At 34.5% G+C, this 20,009-nt stretch overlaps 5 protein-coding genes across 7 annotated transcripts; 3 read left to right on the top strand and 2 right to left on the bottom strand.

Annotated features, from left to right (window-relative positions):
- Positions 1–1,288: 1,288 nt before the first annotated feature.
- On the top strand, positions 1,289–2,019 carry LOC111023292 (uncharacterized). Its single transcript, XM_022300694.2, has one exon. It carries the CDS (start codon positions 1,373–1,375, stop codon positions 1,880–1,882), a length of 510 nt encoding a protein of 169 aa, XP_022156386.1. The 5' UTR covers positions 1,289–1,372; the 3' UTR covers positions 1,883–2,019.
- A 294-nt stretch (positions 2,020–2,313) lies between these two features.
- Positions 2,314–6,341, bottom strand: LOC111023291 (alkaline/neutral invertase A, mitochondrial). The gene is made up of 6 exons (XM_022300693.2): positions 5,203–6,341; positions 4,529–4,688; positions 4,115–4,326; positions 3,376–3,869; positions 3,113–3,161; positions 2,314–2,930 (listed from the first exon to the last, which is right to left on the bottom strand). The coding sequence occupies exons 1-6, from the start codon at positions 6,001–6,003 to the stop codon at positions 2,604–2,606; spliced, it is 2,043 nt and encodes a 680-aa protein (XP_022156385.1). The 5' UTR covers positions 6,004–6,341; the 3' UTR covers positions 2,314–2,603.
- A 2,179-nt stretch (positions 6,342–8,520) lies between these two features.
- LOC111023283 (uncharacterized) lies at positions 8,521–9,156 on the top strand. Its single transcript, XM_022300685.1, has 2 exons — positions 8,521–8,768; positions 8,859–9,156. Exons 1-2 carry the CDS (start codon positions 8,521–8,523, stop codon positions 9,154–9,156), a joined length of 546 nt encoding a protein of 181 aa, XP_022156377.1.
- A 2,497-nt stretch (positions 9,157–11,653) lies between these two features.
- LOC111023296 (uncharacterized) lies at positions 11,654–13,231 on the top strand. Its single transcript, XM_022300698.2, has 2 exons — positions 11,654–11,793; positions 12,676–13,231. Exon 2 carries the CDS (start codon positions 12,707–12,709, stop codon positions 13,229–13,231), a length of 525 nt encoding a protein of 174 aa, XP_022156390.1. The 5' UTR covers positions 11,654–11,793; positions 12,676–12,706.
- A 534-nt stretch (positions 13,232–13,765) lies between these two features.
- On the bottom strand, positions 13,766–15,821 carry LOC111023297 (SNARE-like superfamily protein). 3 transcript variants are annotated; one of them, XM_022300699.2, is made up of 4 exons: positions 15,665–15,821; positions 15,485–15,581; positions 15,017–15,185; positions 13,766–14,192 (listed from the first exon to the last, which is right to left on the bottom strand). In XM_022300699.2, exons 2-4 carry the CDS (start codon positions 15,542–15,544, stop codon positions 13,996–13,998), a joined length of 426 nt encoding a protein of 141 aa, XP_022156391.1. In that variant the 5' UTR covers positions 15,545–15,581; positions 15,665–15,821; the 3' UTR covers positions 13,766–13,995. The 3 variants fall into 3 exon arrangements, with proteins under 3 accessions (XP_022156391.1, XP_022156393.1, XP_087983669.1); XM_022300701.2 differs by having other exon boundaries at positions 15,485–15,562; positions 15,665–15,801; XM_088127543.1 differs by lacking the exon at positions 15,665–15,821 and having other exon boundaries at positions 15,017–15,204; positions 15,485–15,636.
- Between the last annotated feature and the right edge of the window lie 4,188 nt (positions 15,822–20,009).

The raw sequence follows: 20,009 nt of genomic DNA, 5'->3' as shown, positions 1-20,009 counted from the left end.
TCATTTTAATATTAATTAATTGACAGTAAAAACATCAGGGACTATTTAGAACAATTTCTCAAACTTTGTTCATTTTAAAACTTTAGAGATCAAGTTGACATCTTTAAAATTCAAGGATCAAAAGTGTTCATTTTGAAAACCTCAAGAACCATAAGTGTTCATACTCAGGGATCAAGTAGATATCTGTCTCATAGGGACCAAAAATGTATTTCGTCCTATCTTTTATTATTTTAAGTCGAAGCCTCTGATCTATTATCTTGCTATAAAAATATTGTTTTTAAGGGTTGTTTTTTTTTTCAATGTATGTTATTTTTGAGTTATTAAAAATATGATTGCGACATCGTTTACTTATATGTTAATATGTCGCTTTTCTTCTATATGAAATTTAATATCATTAACTAAGCTTACTTTTTCCCATTTGGTCGTGCCATCAATAAGGCAGCTGGTCGGTTGATATTAGTAGCCGAAATTTTAGGACTAGTTTGCATGCTAGCAATGTTAAAGTCAAGACTCTTTTAGGCGTATTTAAATGAGAATAAGATGATTGTTTTTATTTTGAATAAGGGAATTTTGGTAGGTGTAGGTCGGTAAAAGTGATATTAACTAATAAATATATAAAAAGTAAAATTAAATTTTAATTGATTATTATTAAATGATTATGTTGAAGCAAGGTAGAATGCCCATCATTCAAATATATTTTACTTTTAGTATTTATTATATCTCAATTTCATTTTACTCTCTAAACTTTTATAGTGTCCTTCAACTTTTAGGGTTGTTTTATTTTTGTTGTTGAGGTCTAAACAAAAAAAAATTAATCTTACAACTTTTCTAACATCTATTTCGGTCTTCGACTTTGAAAATTAACTATTTCGATTCTTTATGTTATTTTACCACCTAATATCTGTTTATTCTATACTCACCTTCAACTTATCACGGTTGAATGTTTGGATTAACATATTAGTATACTTGCTCCAAAATGATTTTTTTTTTCCTTAAACTTTAATTCAAGGGATAAAATGAAACGAACTTGAAAGTTCAAAACTAAAACGAGATTTAACTAATTAAGAGGATCCTCAAAATTCATCTTCCAATCTCCCAACTATATATCCATCAATTGCATAAATGACATATATTTTGACAAAACCCTCCAACAACTTACCACTCATCATACATTATTTGTCAGCCTCACCCATTAAACCTTGCAACTGCATACATTAAAGTCTTCCACCATACAACCACTCATTATGGTTGGTCATAACATTTTCAAAATGACTACAAATCCAAATGGCTTTACAGTACATCTATACAAAGTCTCACACCCCCACTTTTCATTCCCAAACCAAACAAGGAATAAGCTGATTGTTCATTAAGGATGTCTCTTGTCACAGAAGAGATCAAAGCCAAAGCTGACGAGGTCTACTATGGAGATGAGAAATGCCAAGAGAAATCAAAGGAGTTGCTAAAGGAAGTGGGGCTTCCAAATGGGCTGTTGCCAATGAAAGACATGGAGGAGTGTGGGATTGTAAGGGAGACAGGCTTTGTTTGGCTGAAGCAGAAGAAGAGCTACACTCATAACTTTGAAAAGATTGGGAGGCTGGTTACTTATGCCACTGAAGTTACAGCCTATGTGGAGAATAACAGGATCAAGAAGCTTACTGGAGTCAAGGCTAAGGAGCTCTTGATTTGGCTTAAACTCAATGAAATCTATGTTGATGACCCGCCAACTGGAAAGATCACGTTCCGCTCCCCAACCGGCCTCTCGAGATCTTTCCCTGTGTCGGCTTTCGAGGTTGAAGAAGAAGTTAAGGAGGTGGAGGAGAAGGGTAAAGAGAAGGAAGTAGTGAATGCAGCTACTACTGCCATAGAGGTGAAGGAGGTCTGATTTTGTTTCTTTAGAGCTTCAAGGGATCTCTCTCTTCTTCTGTACTGGTTTGTTGTTGGCTAAAACTGTTTCCTATGGTGTTTCTGATGTTCGAAGTCTATTTTTCTATTGAATAAACATTGATAAGAAGTTGTTTATGGATTGTAACTGAAAACAAAGCTGTCAAGGACTTCTCTATATCGAGATCACACCAATGAAAAACTTAAACCCATTTGATAACCATTTTGCCTAAACTTAAACCCATTAGATAACCATTTTGCCTTTGATTTTCTGTTTTGAAAATTGAGCTTGCAATTACTACTTCCATGTATGAATGCCTTTTTCATTTTAAAATCTAAACCCTACTACCGTAAAATAAAAACGAAATCATTATCAAATGGAAATGAAAAATCTCTTCTACCCAGTTCGAGTTCGAGAGAAGTGGAGAGATGTTAACATAATGGAAATATATTATTGTCAAATATATATTTACATAAAGATGTTCAGAGAGAATCCAGATTAATATTCAGGCTCTCTCAATTCTAAAAAAAATCTATGACCAATCAACTAGCATTAATTGGTTTACAGAATCAGCTTACATTTTTGCAGTATGCAAGGAGAACAAATAGCCTTTCTTCTAGAACTTGGAACTAACTCTTTAATTTCATTTCTCTAACCTATTAACTTATAGCTGTACAGTAAAGTACAAAGGCATTCTCATTCTTTTCAGAGTGAAGTTACCTTAAACAAGGATCTGCGACCGGGCAGCACCGCGAGAGCACTTCTTCCTGCCCGACTTGCTAAGTGCACAAACGCATATCTCGAGTAGCTCATAGTCCTCTTCCCAAAACAAAGAAGATGCCAGCTCTGGATTCTCAACCAGCATTTTAGATGTCAGGAACCCAGCAATTGTCCATGTTTGATAGAGTCGGGATTGCTTTCCTATGAACTTCCCTGTTCGGGTGTCATAATATTCGGGCCAGCGATCGGCAGCAATCCTCTTCTCAGCCACAGCAACTGCTTTCTTGGCCATTTCGAGCTTGCCCATCTTGATGCATGCCAATGTGAACTGCAATAGGTGTGACATAAAATAGTTATACACGAGCGGTTGAGCGACTCGAGATTATTTCCATTCTATTAGTTCGATCCCTTAGTGAGACAAGACCATTACTTATCGAGCCACCGAAAACACCAATTCACTAAAAGTAATGACGTGAAAGACCAAAATCTCAAAAGTCGCTTTTATGTTACCTGCCAAAGAAGTGTTGGCCAGGATCCACCATTATGATACGACCATGGGCTGAAAAAGGCCAACAAAATGGATATGAGCATATCAACAAACCACCAAACGTTACTTTGTATCGCAAATAAGTATTTCAGCCCAACAAAATGGATATGAGCATATCAACAAACCACCAAACTTTACTTTGTATCGCAAATAAGTAAATACTCTTACGGAGAAGGAGAATGAAAGGCAGAGTAGCACAAAGATTACAAATTATGCATAAACTCACGTATTTTTCGGGTCGCTGCCAGTGATTATGCGCCATTCCTCATACTCCAAAGCTGGGTAACATATCTTAAGAGGCATATGACCCACCAGATCGCTCCATTTAGCTTCAATAAGATTGAGAATAGATTCATTTTGTTTTGGCGTACCCAAAGACGAGACTATGGACCAAAGGTTTCCGAGAGTAAAAAACCTAAAATCCATATGAGCTGGTTGGAGATTGCCTATAAAATAACCTCCTTCCTCTGGCACCCAGTCCATTAGCCACTGAGGAATTTGGTCAGGATAAATGTTGAATTTGTTTGTAGCATCCATGGAGTATTCTTCTGTTTTATAACGATAGATCTCATTAATCTTATTCATATCAACCCAATAATATTCTCTGATATGGAACGATAGGGCACTGAGTCGATTGTTAATGGCCCTCACTAAGTTCTTGGACCCATCATTCACAGTGAGCATTTCGCGCGAGCACCTTAACGCTGAATAAAACAAGGCCTGCAGCATCAACCTCATTAGAAATGCAGGAGACGAACTTAAATAAGGTTAATATGAAAATAAGATAAAAGGATAAGATAGAGAACGGTTTCATCTAATGGATCGGATACTATGGGAAGCTATGAAGCGTGCAATGCAACAGAAGAAGCAGCATCAACAGCTAAATGTGAATTCAGAATGAAATTTTTCTAAGTGATGAACGTAAATGAAAAATGGAATTTGTTCAAGTCATCAGTCAAACTCACTTGGATCTCAAGAGGATGGCCATGAATGCCCATCCGACGGTCAATCATGCAGGAGCCATCAGTGACCAACAGAGAAGGAAACATATCAAACCCATCTGTTAGACACAGGTTGAGTATCATTTTTAAGCCAGTTTGCACATCCACTCTTTCTTGTAGAGCATAGTCTCCAGTAATTTTTCCGTAAGCCCTTAAAAGAATGATCCACCACAATCCTACAAAATAAGAGCAGAAGAAAAAAACAATGAAGATTAAATGTTGCTAAACAGGGTACTCTCTGAAAAAGGAGAACTAGTTGGTTTAGTGAATCAGAAAAGTAGTTCTAAGGAATTACAAACCAAATTTGAAATGAATTAAGGAATAACCATGGAGCGATGAAGAAAAACAGAAATGTACAAATAATTGTCAAGTAGTAACCTGAATCCACTGGTGCCACACGTCCTATGGCTGATTCGCCAAAATCTGGATCCAAAACTTCTTCAAAATAATTTCCATCAAGGGGAACGGTTCTGACTTTGAAGCTTGCTGGCATCAAGCCTTGTCCTGGGCTGTAACAATCTACTGTTTTCTCCCAGCTCTGAGAAAAGAGTACATTCTGAGTTCAGAAAATAAAAAGGTAGAACTATATGGAAAATATTTTGCAATCATTCTGATTTCACCAATATAACTTGTAATGAAACAGGTCTCCCACATGCAACAATACACATATCCTGAAATTTCAATTTTAAAACGATCTCCTTTGTGGAAAAAATTTACTCTTCATCCATGAGAAAGATGATAAGAAGCATTGAAAATTTCTTCTGTGAGGCTGCAGAACACTTGGGCTAAATTATTTGTAATGTCAATGTTGATTTAATGGTCAATGATATCCCATAGAGGGTGATGAGATTGAACAGCTTATTAAAAACTATCAAATCCTTACATATTTACAACAAGTAACCGTAGTCAGAAAAAAAGTCGGAAGATTTAAAAAAAAGGAAAGGTATATAATAGACAAAAAGATGAGATATATGCATTAAGAATAACTGAATAAGATAAATAAGTAAAGAAAATGTAAAACACAAGGCATAGAGAACATGGAAAAATAGTACCTGTAGCTGTAAGGTGTGAAGGAGAAAATTCCTCACAATCTCCCCTTCACCATTCAGCAGGAATGCAAGGGCAGAAGGTACGAAATCTCGAATGAAGACCTGATCATAATTCAACGGTTGCTTATCGGCCGGATCATTTGCAGCCACGGTGCCGACTGGACTTCCACAATACGTCACAATTGACTCACGTAACAACCTCCAAGCCTCTTTCTCAATATCAGAAACCTCTTTATTGGAACTAATGACCTTAGCTTTATTCAAATCCTCTAAGTTTTCCTCATTTACATGTTCACTACCAACTTCTAATCTAGAATCCTCCTCTCCTACAATATTCTCATCCTTGTCAATCTTTTCAACAGCCACAGGCTTCACATTCAAACCGCCCTGGACATATATCCTCTCAAAGTTATTGTCATTCACACGGGTCTCTATGGATGTGGAAAGATCACGAAATTTTGAGGCAATTCTAGCAATTATAGACACACCCCTAATGGGTTTTGGAACAATACTATAACTATAAGACCTCCTCGCTATAACCCCATATTGGCCATAACTCAAACTAGCCAGCGGAGGATTCAGGGTCCCATCTAAAATTCGTCCAGACCCCGAAAAATGAAAAGGGCGCGAAGTATACTGGCTGTTCGAATGAAATTTGAAGGTAAAATTCAAACAATAATTGTTGGGGAAACCGTGGGGGGATTTCACGGGTGGGAGCCCGAAGAACCCTGAGTTTCTACAACTAATTAGGAGCCTACAAGAAGCCTTCATGGTCGAATTATCAAACAAAGCAATCATGTTCATAACAAATAATCGAAACGATAACAACCCAGAAAACTCAAATCAGTGGAAGTTGGATAAGATACAAGAACTTTACGCATAAGGGTGGCGCTTGCTTATCTTCGATTTCTGCGGCGAATTCCGGAGCCAAATTTAGGGAAACTTGAGATTGATCGAAATAAGAACGGTATCGGGGATCCAGGAAGCAAACAAATGGTTTATGGAAAGAAAAAGGATGCGGCCCTTTATAACATTTGGAGAGAAAATTTTGGTTTTGGTATCCAAAAGCGGTGGATTAAAATGGTGGGTTTTTGTCCCAAAGTAGTAAAGTTTAATTTTTAATCGAAGATCATAAAGAAATCTATGAGCCTTGTTTTTCGGGCAAGAATTCATATTAAGGGACTTGTTAGATTTTTCTTCTATCTAAAGTGGGGAAGTTCTGCCCTTTGCATTGTGATGAAATGAATGTTCAGATTTTTTCCTTCCCTTTGCTCCTTTTGGGGTTGTAATAATATTTTCTTTGCCTTAGACATGGACAATTTTTAAGGCCAAGAAAATACGGAAACACACATTTTTTTTTAAGTATGAATGCATGATTCGGATTCGTAACTTCTGATAAAAAATAGGTGTCAATTACTATCGAGTTAAGTCCATGTTGACTATAGAAACGCACGTTAACTATTTTAAAACAAGTTGTTATAGTCTTATTTTTCTTCTTTTTTTATTCCAACAAATATGGATAACCTTTCATTTTAAAAAGATAAATAAGTATCTCGTTACATTGGATTATTATATTCTTTAAATAGAAAATATGAACCTTTTAAACTAAGATTTAGAAATCATGGACATGTTAACTAAAAAATATATTGAAAAACAGTGAATAAAAATTGGATTTTCCCTCACACAAAATCTCCCCTCTCTAGCAAATATAGAAGAATCAACAAATGGTGTACTTTCAAACTAATTTTAAAAGATTTTACACTATTGAAGATGTTTCCTTAGGCATTTTAAGGGCTTGTTTAACTTAAAAGAATTTTAGTTTGGGTAGTGAAATCAACTTAGGTTTAATATATATTAATTAATTTATAAAATAAAACAATTTTAGTCAAATATTGCTTATGATTCTTCATTTTTATATAATTTGTGATTGCTTTTCGCTCCCGATCCTAATCCTTGAGGGGCCCTTTGGAAGAGGGAAATAAGGATCAGTATAATTATAGAATAAGTAAAGGCTTTACACATGCCCTGTTTGGAAACATGCATGGTCATATATTTGTACACATTGAACATGGGAATAAGCTTCCCTGTAATCCTCTGTATCATGAATAACGGTTCGTTTTTTTTTCTTTAAATAGGTTTAGCACTCCAACGAGTAAGTCAGTCAATATTCGATTTAACGTTCTGATGCAAATGGATTCACGTACCTTGTATAATGGGTAGACATCCCTTTTTATAGGGATGATCTTCGATAGGGTTTCCGACAATGACATAACGGTCACCCGACTGCCTGCCAAATGCAGCGTGCTATCGGAGAATAGTGTCGCCAACATCCCAGCAGATATCTGCGTATATGTCAGCTCGGACCTCTAGAAGTCGGCTCCCATACAACTCATAAATCCCTTTATGCAATTAAAACATTCAATAGGTCAGCTCGGCCAATGCATGGCGACCCAAAAGGACTTTATGCAATACTAATAAGCACCATTCATGTAAATCTCTTTCTCATTGACACGTGGCAGACGGTAAATAGCCTCCAACATATAACGCTCAAACAATCGGATGAATCTCCTCATGAACAATGAAATCTGAAAGATAAGGATGAGCATTCCGATGCTCAAGTTAGTACAAGTCGGAATTAAGTATATATTTGTAGTCGAGATTCACACAAATCTTGGATAGGTTTTACCCCCTTTATTTATAGGCAGTCACAGAATGAGAAAATCATTAACTCTCGTCAATTCCTCCCTAGATCACAAGATTCCACGGGGATGACGTTGACGTTTACTACCTTCCCTTTCCAAAGTCGCCGACTGTTACAAAGATGATGGAACAGATTGAGACACGTGTAGTGGTGAGTCAGAGATATATCGACGCCCTAGATGGAGTTGAGTTTCCGACCTCCATATATACTTATAGCTCTTTGGAGCACTCCTTGATGCACTATTCTGATGGTGCGACATATGACAGCCACATCTCAACTCCCATATAACACAGTTATTTCAGTACATCGAGATGAGAATTGAACCTCTACCCTCTATAAAGTAAACAAAATGTCCTAACCACCGAACTATGCTCATGCTGGCATAATTATTATTATTGATATACTTATTCATAGATTATAATCTATTAATTTTTAATTATAATCTTATAAATTATTTTATTTATGAATGGATTAAGATTCGTAAGATTAATTTCATAGAACATGCGAGTGTTAATAAACATGAGCTAATTAATTGACCAATCACTATCATATCAGCATATAATGTGATCCTATAGAGCCCATTCTCATCTCCTTCACTTTGCCAAATTAACCGTACCCAAATGGCTTCATCAAGATGTTCTTTGTCTTCCCAGCTGCTGCTCGGCTTGTTCTTCATCTTCCTCATTATGGGGTCGACGTTGGGCGATCCCGAAACCGAGGAAAGGATCAATAGAGTATGTCGCCAAATGGAGGAATTCGGATTTTGTAGTCAAACCTTTCATGAGAATCTAAAAGGTCCAACAGACTACGTGAGACTAACCCAGATAGCTAAAGTCGAAGCTATCATCAATGCGACCCGTACCCTAAGGTACTAGTATTAAATCACTACTAAACTCAAAAGTTAGTTTATAAGATAATTAAATTTGATCTTTTATACATATTCTTAACAACGTGACAGGTATATCACGAAGCTTCTAGCATTCGTAAGCGATCCAGCATTGAAGAACAACCTGATAGTGTGTGAAAATGCATACGACATAATGAATAAGGCATTTCTAGAGGGGATTAAATATTTCTTCCAACGAGATTATAGAAGCATGGTGAATGCAGAGAGGATTGCACCGAGAGCAGAAGCGAGTTGCAGCGTCATTTTCGGGACGCCACCGGAGAGATCGAGCCCACTGGTAGAGAGGAATAGAGAGATGAGGATTCTCATTGCCATGGCTTTGGTTTCTGCCTCTTACATTGCATCATAAACACACAAAACCAATACTGTCTATGATAAAAGTAACATATTTTTAGTAAAAGTACGTGGGGAAAAATTACATAATATTTATATATATTTATTTATCAGAAACAAAATAATATAATTGAGTAACTACTCAAAACGCTTCGTATTAAGCCAATCTGAATTTAAATTTAGTTCAGCAATAATTGACATTTGTCAAAGAAAGACTATATATTAATAAAGACGTTGTGGCTATATATAGATGATTCTTCTTTTAAGCTAATGTAAGATTTATGTTTGCCTTTTCTCGGATAATATTATCCTCGTCTTAAATGAAGGACTAATGAATTTCTGCTTAAATAGTCATCCTATCTATCTAGTAGATTAATTTCTTCTTCGTTGGTGTTCATATATATCATCTCTATCCGAGAGAGCTTACTCGACCTCAACCACCACTTGTACACACCGTTTGAAAGTTTAAGCTTAAAATTGAATCACTCTCGCCAAAATTTAAGAGTTTAATCTGAAGTTTTCTATTATAAAAAAAATTGCTACTAATTAAAAAAAAAACACATTCGTACTGTTATAATGAATCAAGAAAATCATGGAAGCTCAATAAATTTAGAGAGTTAAATAAATGACAAAATAAAAAAATATGTTTTCAAATATAGCAATAATTTTAAAATTTTACACAAACTGCACAATTTGATTTAAATAAAAAAAAAACTATGAAAAAATTATTCTTTTTTTTTGACAAAATAAAAGTAGTGAAATTTCTTAAAATACTTATATAATATTTATACCATCCAATATAATTTCCTCTTAATTTATTCGATTTTGTAAATAGAAACTTAAAATCTGTCATAAATAAGTTCTAATTCTAGATCATCATTATTACTATTCATTTATACTCTAATCATTTACCAATATTTGATCGAAATTTCCACAACATTTTGAAAGAAAAATAATGTCGAATCCTGCAATTTATAAAGTCATTAAATTTACATTGTGCATTATTTTTTTATTACTAAATAATAATTATTTTCTTTATTATCTTTCTAGTTGCTTAAATAAAATTAGACAATTTTGAACCTACTAGTTATAAGCTACTTAAAAAATGATAATCAATCACCAATTATATTAATTCATCTGAATTAAATTTATCTTTATTAAAGAGATCCTGCCGATCCGAGCATAGCTGTAAATTACCATTGGCGTCTAAAGATTAATCATTGAATTTAAAATAACTAGATTCCAAGAAAAATCTAGCCTAATTTGTTCACGTTAAGAGTGTGTTTGGGAATTATGTAAATTTAAAATCATCCATAGATCATGTTAAGGTAATTACTTAATGGTGATTTTGAAAATTACCGCAATTCCATAAATGTCTTCTATAGGATAGTATCCAATGAAATCAAAATTTTGAAATCCTAAAAAATACTCTAATTCTATTACTTTTTTAAAACCCAGATCACCTGCCAAGTATGACACTGATTAGATAATTTTTGAAGTAATTGCTAATTACTTTTATTACATTTATAATAAACCAAATAAATCTAAATACTACATTGACATCAAACCATTCAAACAATCAAACAATATTTATTAACGTTTATCCAATTATTTTTAATGCATAAAATTTATAAATTTAAGTAGCACATAATATCCAAATCAAATATGTGTTTATATATTTACCCGATCAACAAAATGGTAACGAAATTGTACGTGACCAACTTCAGTATAAATCGAAAAATTAAAAGCTTCAAAAGTTCGAACCTCTATCCCACGTGTTGTTGAATAAAAAATAGATGGTTCGTGAATTAACTTCTTGGTTCCCACATTATTTAGCTCGAATTCTCCGCAGTTTGGAGGGAGAGAACAACTTTAGCTCGCATGTAGCCCACGTGGTTGTTTTAAAGCTTATTTCTAAAAACAAAATCAAATATATGTATTGATGTTAAATGAACTACCTACCAAATATCTTAATATATATTTTTCAGAAAAAGGAAAAAAAAAAAAAGAAAAAGTGGCAAAGGGAAATCAGTTACCTTTGAAGCAACTTTTTCTTCCAAACTCACTATTTAAGCAGCTTTTTAGCTCCAAAGAAAGTCACAGCCAAAGAAATCTCTCTCACCCTCTTGAGAAACCAAAAATGGCAAAAATGGGATGTGCTCAAAATTTTGCCTCCTTCATCCCAGCTCTTCTTTTGGCTGCCATTTCCCTCACCATTTTCCCTTCTCATGGAATCATTCATGAGAGTCTGGTCACCATCTGCTCGAAAACCTCCGACCCCTCGCTTTGCCAGAAAATCCTCGATAAAGATCCTCGTACCTTCTCAGCTGACCTCCCTAAGCTCTCGCTCATATCCATCAACCTGACAATGAAACAAGCCGATCAGAACATCGAGTCCTTCTCCAACCTAAGCAAGAACACGAGCGCTTATGCCAAGTATAAGAAGGGTTTCAAGCATTGCGTGGGAATTTACCATGAAATGCAAGGAAATATCGCGAGAGCTTATGAGATGTCACAGCAGATGCTCTTCAGAGACAATGGTCCATTGATAGCATCAAAGAAACTTGTTCTAAGCTGTGCTAAAGGCATCCCAATCAACTCATTGCGTATTGAAGCCATGCAGAAAGTTATGATCCTAAGCTTAGAAACTTCAGTAAGTGTAAATGAATGTGCTGCTGCTAATGGTCACATTCAGTAAAATCTTTCATAAAAGCTAAAGCTTAATAAGCTATTTGGTAGTCAAGTATGTCAGAAAAGAATAGAAAAGAGTAGTGGTGTTTTTTTATGCTCTATCCTTTATTGTTCTTATTATTCTGTTTGAGTTTACTTCATGAACATGGTTTTAAACATAACCAGGTTGAGTTCCTATTTAACAACGTTTTCTTTTTTTGTTTTTATTTCTTTATTTTTTTAAAACTGTGTTTGCCTCTTCGGAATTTATTTGGTATGTATATCACCTTTCTTGCCGATACATTTGCATTATTAGCCAAATCTCAAAAACATAACTACTTGTTTTTTTTTTTTTTTAGAATTTGAAATGTTATTAAAAATTAGATAACAAAACAAGAAATATATAGATAGAAGTAGTGTTTATAAGCTACATTTCAAAAACTAAAAACCCAAAACTAAATGGTTATCAAACATCAAAGAGATATACTTGGTAAATTTTGGGATTATAAGGTAAAGAAATGTCAATCAAGGAAGTTTTAGGAAATGGAAGAACATTTAAGGAAAGAATTGAAATTTTTGGATGAATCAACTCTCTATGGTACTAAGATCAGCACCAGATTTGCCTTTCCCACCTTATTTTTTCCAAAACATTCATTCTGGCTGGCACAATCCACTATCTATCTATATATATATATATATATATATACTGTTTCCTTAATTTGGGTTTTCTGTAATCATGGACCAAAAGATCAAGGGAAAATTAGGAAATAATATTGCTAAAAACTGCAATAATATAAATGCACTAAACAGCAGCAGCAGAGATTATGCTATAAAAATCCACTCTCACCTTGCTCTGCTTTCTCAGAATTCCAAACATTAGCGGCAGCAAAGAAACTATGGCTTTGTCAGAATGTTCTACACAACTTCTGGCCTTGTTCCTCACTCTCGTCGTCGTTGTCCGCCCCGCCTCGAGCGACCCTGCAACACAGCAACGGATTGATCGAATATGCCGTCAAATGGAGGATTACGGGTTTTGCAACAGAACCTTCAATGAAAATTTGAGAGGTCCAGCAGATGATGTTGGCCTGACCTTGATAGCAAATAACCAAGCTCTGAGAAATGCTTCAAATACCTATCAGTTCGTAGTGCAACTTCAAGCCAGTGAAGTTGATCTAGCAACAAGAGCTGCTCTCGAGAATTGCAGAATCGGCTGCAACGTGGTCAAGCAGGCGTTCCTGCAGGCAAGTTTTCACTTCAACCAGAGAGACTACGCCAACATGGTCGAGGTCGAAAAGGCAGCACCCCGAGGAGAGGCTTTATGTAGACCACCAACACCAGACAGCCCGTTGGTTGAGAGGAAGAGGGAATTGAGGATTCTCATTGCTATGGCTGTGGTTGCCGGTCATATCCTAGTGCCTTGATCAAATCAGTCAGCAAAATTGATATTTGATTCGATTCCTTTCATGGGTAACAAGCGCAAACAGCATCACTGCACATCTCTGATACATAACCTTGCAACATTTTTCTACTTGCCACTGAGCTAATTGTTATGATATTACTACTGACTCAATTCTGGTGGTTATTTTGATATTGAATCAAACATGATTCATTGCAATTACTAACTCTTTCGTCTGTTGAGGAAGCTTGAGCTATAAGAACCCTTTAAATCCACAAATAACAACCACAATTCTGCTGATATCATAACAACTAGTTCAGTGCCAAGTAGAAAAATTGGCTATTTTAATTTGCTTTCCAGGCTGGCATCATAAAAAACATGTCAGAACTGATACCGATACATATAAATATAATGACAGATATCATAAAGTTGATACTTCCATTTATATAAACTGGTCTCAGCAAAACATGAATAATTTGGCTGCTTGAGTTCATTTAGCAGCCACGGGCTCAAAACTTGAAATTGCTCTGTCATTTAACTGGATTCAGAACACAGAATGTAAATCATTGACAAAAATATTCGATATATAATTAACCATGACTTTCTTTTGAGCAACACTGGAAAAGGAACGTTCTATTTCCTTCGAATCTCATCCGATTAACCATTCGTGGCGTACACTAAGAATTAAGATATGGTAAATTATCGAGTATTTGACAAAATAAATTCACGAGATTTTTCTATCTTGAATTCCATGTGCAATTCTGAAAAAAAAGGAAGGATTTCTGAAGCTCATCGCCCAAACAAAGCAACACGATCCTTCTGCACTGCCTGCGATAGGTTGATGTCAAAGAGCTCACACCGTATAGGCATCTCCATCTCATAGAATGGATTCTTCAACACAAAGTCTGTGTATAACTCATAAATGTATTTCAGAAGACCCTCCATGTGCTGTGTACCGGGCTCACACACGACAAAAAACTTCGTCCCTGCAATAAACAATTTCATTCATGATTCAGCATTCTTTGTTAAGAACTCGCATAGCAATATAAAATGAAAACTTCTGTTGTGAGACTGTGTATCAATAAAATATTGTTGAACAAGAAATCACAAAAAGTATACTACGAAACAAGAACTTCTATTCTCATATAGGTTCACGATAATGGATAAATGATTAATCCCTCAAATGAAAAGCTATTCATATGATCGAAACAATCTTTAACTCTTCTTCCTTTCTACAGGCTAGCTAGAAAATCAAGCAGGCAGAAAAGTTTAACGACAAACATTTAACACAAACAGTTATAGATATGAGTTTCGAGAAAAATAATTTTGCAGCTGCTGTGCCACATACTCGTTTTTTCCCCAAAAGTCCTCAGTTCCTGTAGAACTTCAGAATCTTACAACAATTATTATTATTATTATTTTTAATTCTCAAGCTAAAATAGATCAACGCCTAGCATAATAATATCTGAGAAGGTGACTATAATCTGATAAAAAAAAATCTACATTTTGCTACCGTGCGTTGGCCTCCTAGTAGTCACTGAAGCTAATGCAAAAGTAAAGAGATTTAAAGATTTAGCTCTATGGTAACCACCTATCCAGGATATAAACATTCTAAGAGTTTTCTAATAACCGTAGTTGTAGGATTAGGCAGTTTTTTGTGAGGTGAATACCCCCTAGAACGAACTTCAATTATGCTTTCCAATTTTCGAACTTAATTGATAACCATTAGATCACAGATTTGATACAGTATCCAAGCGTTTGATGCAAAATTATACTAACGACCGGAAAATGGAGTGGAAGGGAAATTTACCAGTAAGAGACTGGAAGCAATGGAGGTCGAATGTGTCAGCTTCAAGGAGTTCGATGCCCGAACAACCAGAGATAGGCGAAAGCTGCTGGGAAATGGCATGCATCGAGTGCCATAAACTCGCCACTCTCAAGCTATCATTCGTGTCCATTCGTCCAGCAGACCCATAATCCTAAATTTCCAATTAAACCCTATAAGAATTCAATCCAATAGAATACCCGGTGAAGATTAAGCAATTCCACCCAAAACCAATCAAGTGAAAGGAAGATCGATAAGAAATCTGATAATCACATTGACAGGCAGAGAGACTTTACTCTTCTATTCTGAGATCAAAAAGTGGAATCGTGATTTGGGGTACATTTCCTTTTTCCAAGAAACCAAATAAAGCATCGAAATTCTCGACCCAAGTGGGAATTCAGAAGAAATTGTGTTGCTAATTGCATAAAGAAGTAACTTCTGTTGGTTGATTACCTTGTAGAAGATCAAGCCACCAGATTTGTTGATGATGTAGAGACTGTAAATCGCTGCCATCCCCTAAATGTTTCCGGGCTGAAAACACCGAAATATTCTGAGAAATGGAATAAATATGGTAAGGAACTAAGATTAACAGTGTGGCGAAGAATGTAGGTTCGAAGCCGCAAAACTTAGTACCAATGAACGCCGATCTTTCGTCACTGGAGAAAGTGGCCAACAGGCCAAGTATCGGGAGCTTGGGAGGACTGGAGGTCGACAATGGCGGATAAATGTAATTACGATGAGTTTTATGGTTAGTTTCTTACTAATACTTTTTGGATAAAAAATAATAGTTTAGACTTTGTAATAATTTAATTTCAATCCCAAAAATATCATTAAAATTAAATGTTAACTTTTATAACGGTTTTTTTAAAATAATTTTTATAACGAATTAGCCTTTACAAATTATAAAGATTAAATTATTCTACTAAATTGTTACCCATTTCAGTATTTTAGCAGACCAAATGTCTTTTCTAATCTAATTATTTTTAATTTCTTTTTTCCAAATTTCATGTTGGAAAATATATTTGATCATTTCCTTTCAAATTTAATAATTTGATCCTATAATTTTAAAAGCTCCAGATCCTGAGTTCAAAATCTTCATCCCATATATTTACTAAAAAAATATCATTCATTTCATTGGTCTTTTATTTTTATGATTATATATATTTAAAATAGAAAAAAGAACTTCCATGATTTGACCTTAATTGACTTAAGGATATTTTTAATGGGTAGAAAAAACATTTGTTATATTTATAAATACAAATGCATTTCAACTTTTGTAAATATAATAATTTTTAAAATTAGTTTTATTTTTTCGTTATTTCAATTTTGTCAAAGTTATTTTGAAAAATTAGAAAGAATAAATATTATATGATATACTTGATATTAGTTAAATCTTGTATGAGTAAATATTCTTCTTTCAAGAAGAATATTAGTAGACTTGGATTGATACTTGACATTACATATAAAATACAGCAATGGTATAATCAAAACTTTTCATTTGAGTTTAACTTCCATTTTTCATCATACTTACAAATCAAAAAGCGATGGCTATATTTATCTAATAATTTTTTTTTTCTATATCATCCATGGATTTAATCTCTACAACGAAAACAGTCTAATTTGGTTGCATGCCCTAGGAATTAGGATTAAAATTTTAAGTCAAAATCACTCAACTTCCTATCTTCCTACCCCTGTTTCCCATCTTGCTTTACTATTATTTCTCCATTCTTCCTGCTTCATTTACATCTCAAATAGAGACTCAAGAGGGGGTGCCTTTCGAAACTCCAGAACGTCAATTACAGATAATAGTCTTTATCGATGACCCGAGAGCAGTTTAAGAACACATCTTCAGAAATATGCTTTGGATATGCCTGCAAGCATAAACCACCACCCAAAAGAGTCTTTACCTGAGTACCAGCGCCATCCATGGCAGGTCGAAGACCGAGCTTTATTAGTGATATCAAGAAACCTACAATCATACTTCCACAAAATAAAATGGTCCTTGGCAAAAAATGGGATGGCCAGAGGGCAAAGACTTAGCAAATCAATCATAAATGGCAAAATCACCAAAAGTATAATCTGACTCTGTTGAGTGTGTAAGTGCATCCTCACAATATAATTTTATGTGCTGATGTAGCCACAATGTAGAAAGTTTTTCCTCATATAAACTCTAGGAAAAACTGGAGAGATACAATGCAGCAACCTCAATGTAGCTTAGGTTTTTGTTATGTGCTGATGGCTTAACGATCGAATCAGCACAAGACCGTCCATAAGCACATCGATTTCAAACAATATAGATGTCTGTATGGATAATATAAACAGTAATAGGTTTGGTAACAGACAGAAGAAACAAGACAAATCAGTAAGCACATGGACACTATTCCTAAAATGCCACAAGGAAGAACTTGAACAACACAAGATGCAAGTGTCTAATACTGGCAATGAATGCTAACGAGTAGACATGAACAGGACTAGTTAAATCAGTACAGGACCATGTAATCTATAAGCACATTGCAACCGACAGTAACACGGATGGAGACAGACATGAGACATGTGATTCAGATATCCACCACATCATGGATCATTTTTCCTAACACAAGCGAGGGAAAACTTGAAAAACATGATGATGGTAAAAGTATAGCTTAGGTTTATGTTGTGTGCCAATCACGGTAAATTGATTGGCAGACGACCGTCCATAAGCACATTGTGACTGACAACCATAAACTGTCAAATTGGCTGCGAGATGTGTGATTAAGATATATGCCATAGCATGCATAGCTTCACCTCAGATTACAGAGGGAAACTTGAAAAAGCCACAATGGCAATAGTGTAGCTTAGGTTTATGTTGTGTGCCAATAGCGGTAAATAAATCGGCACACGACCGTCCATAAGCACATAACCAACAGCCAAACAATTTGTGATTTTGATATCTGCCCTAACACGGATAGATTTTCCTCTAAACTTCAGGAAAACTCGAAAGACAAGATGGCAAGAGTGTAGCTTACGTTTTTGTTGTGTGCTGACAATGGTAAATTGATCAGCACAAGACCGTCCATAAGCACACCAATACCAATAGCATAAATAGCCAATTTCTACACATGATAGTGGTAAGAATTTGAGAGGTTTGAAAATATCTTTCAAGGTTTTAGTCTTGTTGTCTCTTGGAGCTGGCTTTTAGATGTATAAAAATTATACATACACACACCATTGTAATTAGAAGAAGTGTTTTGATAATCATATGGAATCTTCTAATTCAAACTTATCAAATAAGGGAAAAAATGGATTTCTCCTCCCCTACAAGATTATTTAGAGGGAAAAAACTAGTCAGGGTATCTCATAGGAGACCGGCTAAGATCAAATCTTCAAGGAAAGTGAAATGTTAACAATTTTGGAAGATATAACTAATCTAATTATAAGCCTATACAAGGAACAATGCCTTCTTATCAAAAACCAACGCAATATCCCACCAAATACCAGTGTAACAAACAAGAGACAATAAAGTTTACAGAAGAACAAATTCATCAGAAGACCCCAGTAAGAACAACAAAAGATAAAATGCGAAAACAGTAACTTTCACAAGTGGTAGGCAAAATGGACTAACAAAAATCAAAGATTTAAGCAAATAAATGCATAACCATCTGAACCCAGATGTTAGTAGAAACAGGCAATTCATATCCAGCTTGAAATCGAGATCGCAGCAAACCCATCACCCAAATGGTTACAAGTAACAAGATAATCGTGCCCAAACGAAATTTGTTTCAAGATAAGTGAATATGGATAGAAAATCAATACATAAAATGGGAAATCACATCAAAGAGAGAAGAAAAAGCAAAGGAATATGACCTTTCCGCGAAGAAACTAAGAACAGGGGAGTGGAAGTGGGGTTTTTATATAAGAGGGGTTGCGGCGCTAAGGCTTACGCCGGAGTTGGGTGATCGTTAGGGTTTTTAACTCTATATATGTATTTGTATTATATAAGAAATCTGAAAATATTTTTGGTACTTTTTTTTATACTAAAAATATTTTTTTGGTCGGTAAAAGAAGAATTGATCCCTTTTTATTTGAATTATTTTGAAATTATTTTTGTTAATCTTGAAACAACCTTGTCCAAGTAGCTAAAAATCGTCTTTCCAATGTGGGAGAAAAAGTCGTCCCTTGAATAGACGATTAATTTGTTAACACGTAGCACAATCGTCTTTTCAAGAAATGACCTTTAGTCATTTGTACGAGGTAAAGACAACCTTGGTCGTATGAATTAAGACTACAATGTTAAAAAAAATAAATTGTTTCAAAACAACCGGCATGGTCCATCGTACATTTTCTTTTAAAATACTACAATTTTTTTAGTGGGTGAAATTTAATTAATTTAGGTCTGGTTTGCATTTTGTTTTATATTTTATATTTTATAATATTAAGCTTTATTTTGATCTATTTTTTAAAAACATTTTAAAAAATTAAGTCAGAATGTTGAAAAATAAAAAAATCTAAGTTCTTAAAAATAAAAACTACTTTTTACTTTTAGGAACTTGATTTGGTTAGATATTCAAATGTGTTTATAACAAATGGAAGCAAGCATAACTTTTTAAAACAAAATCGTTATTAAATGAAATTTTAAAAATTTCTCCGAATTCTTTCATGTGAGTTGAAATGATTTTTTTGTAAGAACGAGAAGTGTTTTCACATGGTTCATCGATAACATTTATAAAACTTTTTGCTAAATATATATGTAGTAATTCCTAACATTTATAAAACTTTTAATAATATTTAGTTATATATTTTTATTGGTTGATGAATGTTAAAATTGCTGATAGTGTGTATTAGTCTAATATATTATTCTAACTTACCATAGATTACATTTTCAAGTAAAACGAACAAAATTTACTAACATGGTCATCAACAAAATGTTGGAATTGATTTAATAATTAATTCATATGTGGGTAGCAATTATATTTAGGCTATTTAATGGATGTATGAGTGA

Source organism: Momordica charantia (assembly GCF_013281855.1).
Source record: "Momordica charantia cultivar OHB3-1 chromosome 8 unlocalized genomic scaffold, Mcharantia_2.0 BLBB01000008.1, whole genome shotgun sequence".
Taxonomy (NCBI): domain Eukaryota; kingdom Viridiplantae; phylum Streptophyta; class Magnoliopsida; order Cucurbitales; family Cucurbitaceae; genus Momordica; species Momordica charantia.
This window is presented reverse-complemented; position numbering and strand designations above follow the sequence as displayed.

Excerpts from the sequence above, each read along its gene's own strand:
- LOC111023292 (XM_022300694.2), top strand. The coding sequence starts at position 1,373 with ATGTCTCTTGTCACAGAAGAGATCAAAGCCAAAGCTGACGAGGTCTAC.
- LOC111023291 (XM_022300693.2), bottom strand. The coding sequence starts at position 6,003 with ATGAACATGATTGCTTTGTTTGATAATTCGACCATGAAGGCTTCTTGT. Across the intron at positions 3,870-4,114 it reads GCCATCCTCTTGAGATCCAA|GCCTTGTTTTATTCAGCGTT; the intron begins GTGAGTTTGACT and ends TTGATGCTGCAG. Across the intron at positions 2,931-3,112 it reads GGCCAACACTTCTTTGGCAG|TTCACATTGGCATGCATCAA; the intron begins GTAACATAAAAG and ends CACCTATTGCAG.
- LOC111023283 (XM_022300685.1), top strand. The coding sequence starts at position 8,521 with ATGGCTTCATCAAGATGTTCTTTGTCTTCCCAGCTGCTGCTCGGCTTG. Across the intron at positions 8,769-8,858 it reads AATGCGACCCGTACCCTAAG|GTATATCACGAAGCTTCTAG; the intron begins GTACTAGTATTA and ends ACAACGTGACAG.
- LOC111023296 (XM_022300698.2), top strand. The coding sequence starts at position 12,707 with ATGGCTTTGTCAGAATGTTCTACACAACTTCTGGCCTTGTTCCTCACT.
- LOC111023297 (XM_022300699.2), bottom strand. The coding sequence starts at position 15,544 with ATGGCAGCGATTTACAGTCTCTACATCATCAACAAATCTGGTGGCTTG. Across the intron at positions 15,186-15,484 it reads GTGGCTTGATCTTCTACAAG|GATTATGGGTCTGCTGGACG; the intron begins GTAATCAACCAA and ends TTGGAAATTTAG. Across the intron at positions 14,193-15,016 it reads TTGCTTCCAGTCTCTTACTG|GGACGAAGTTTTTTGTCGTG; the intron begins GTAAATTTCCCT and ends TGTTTATTGCAG.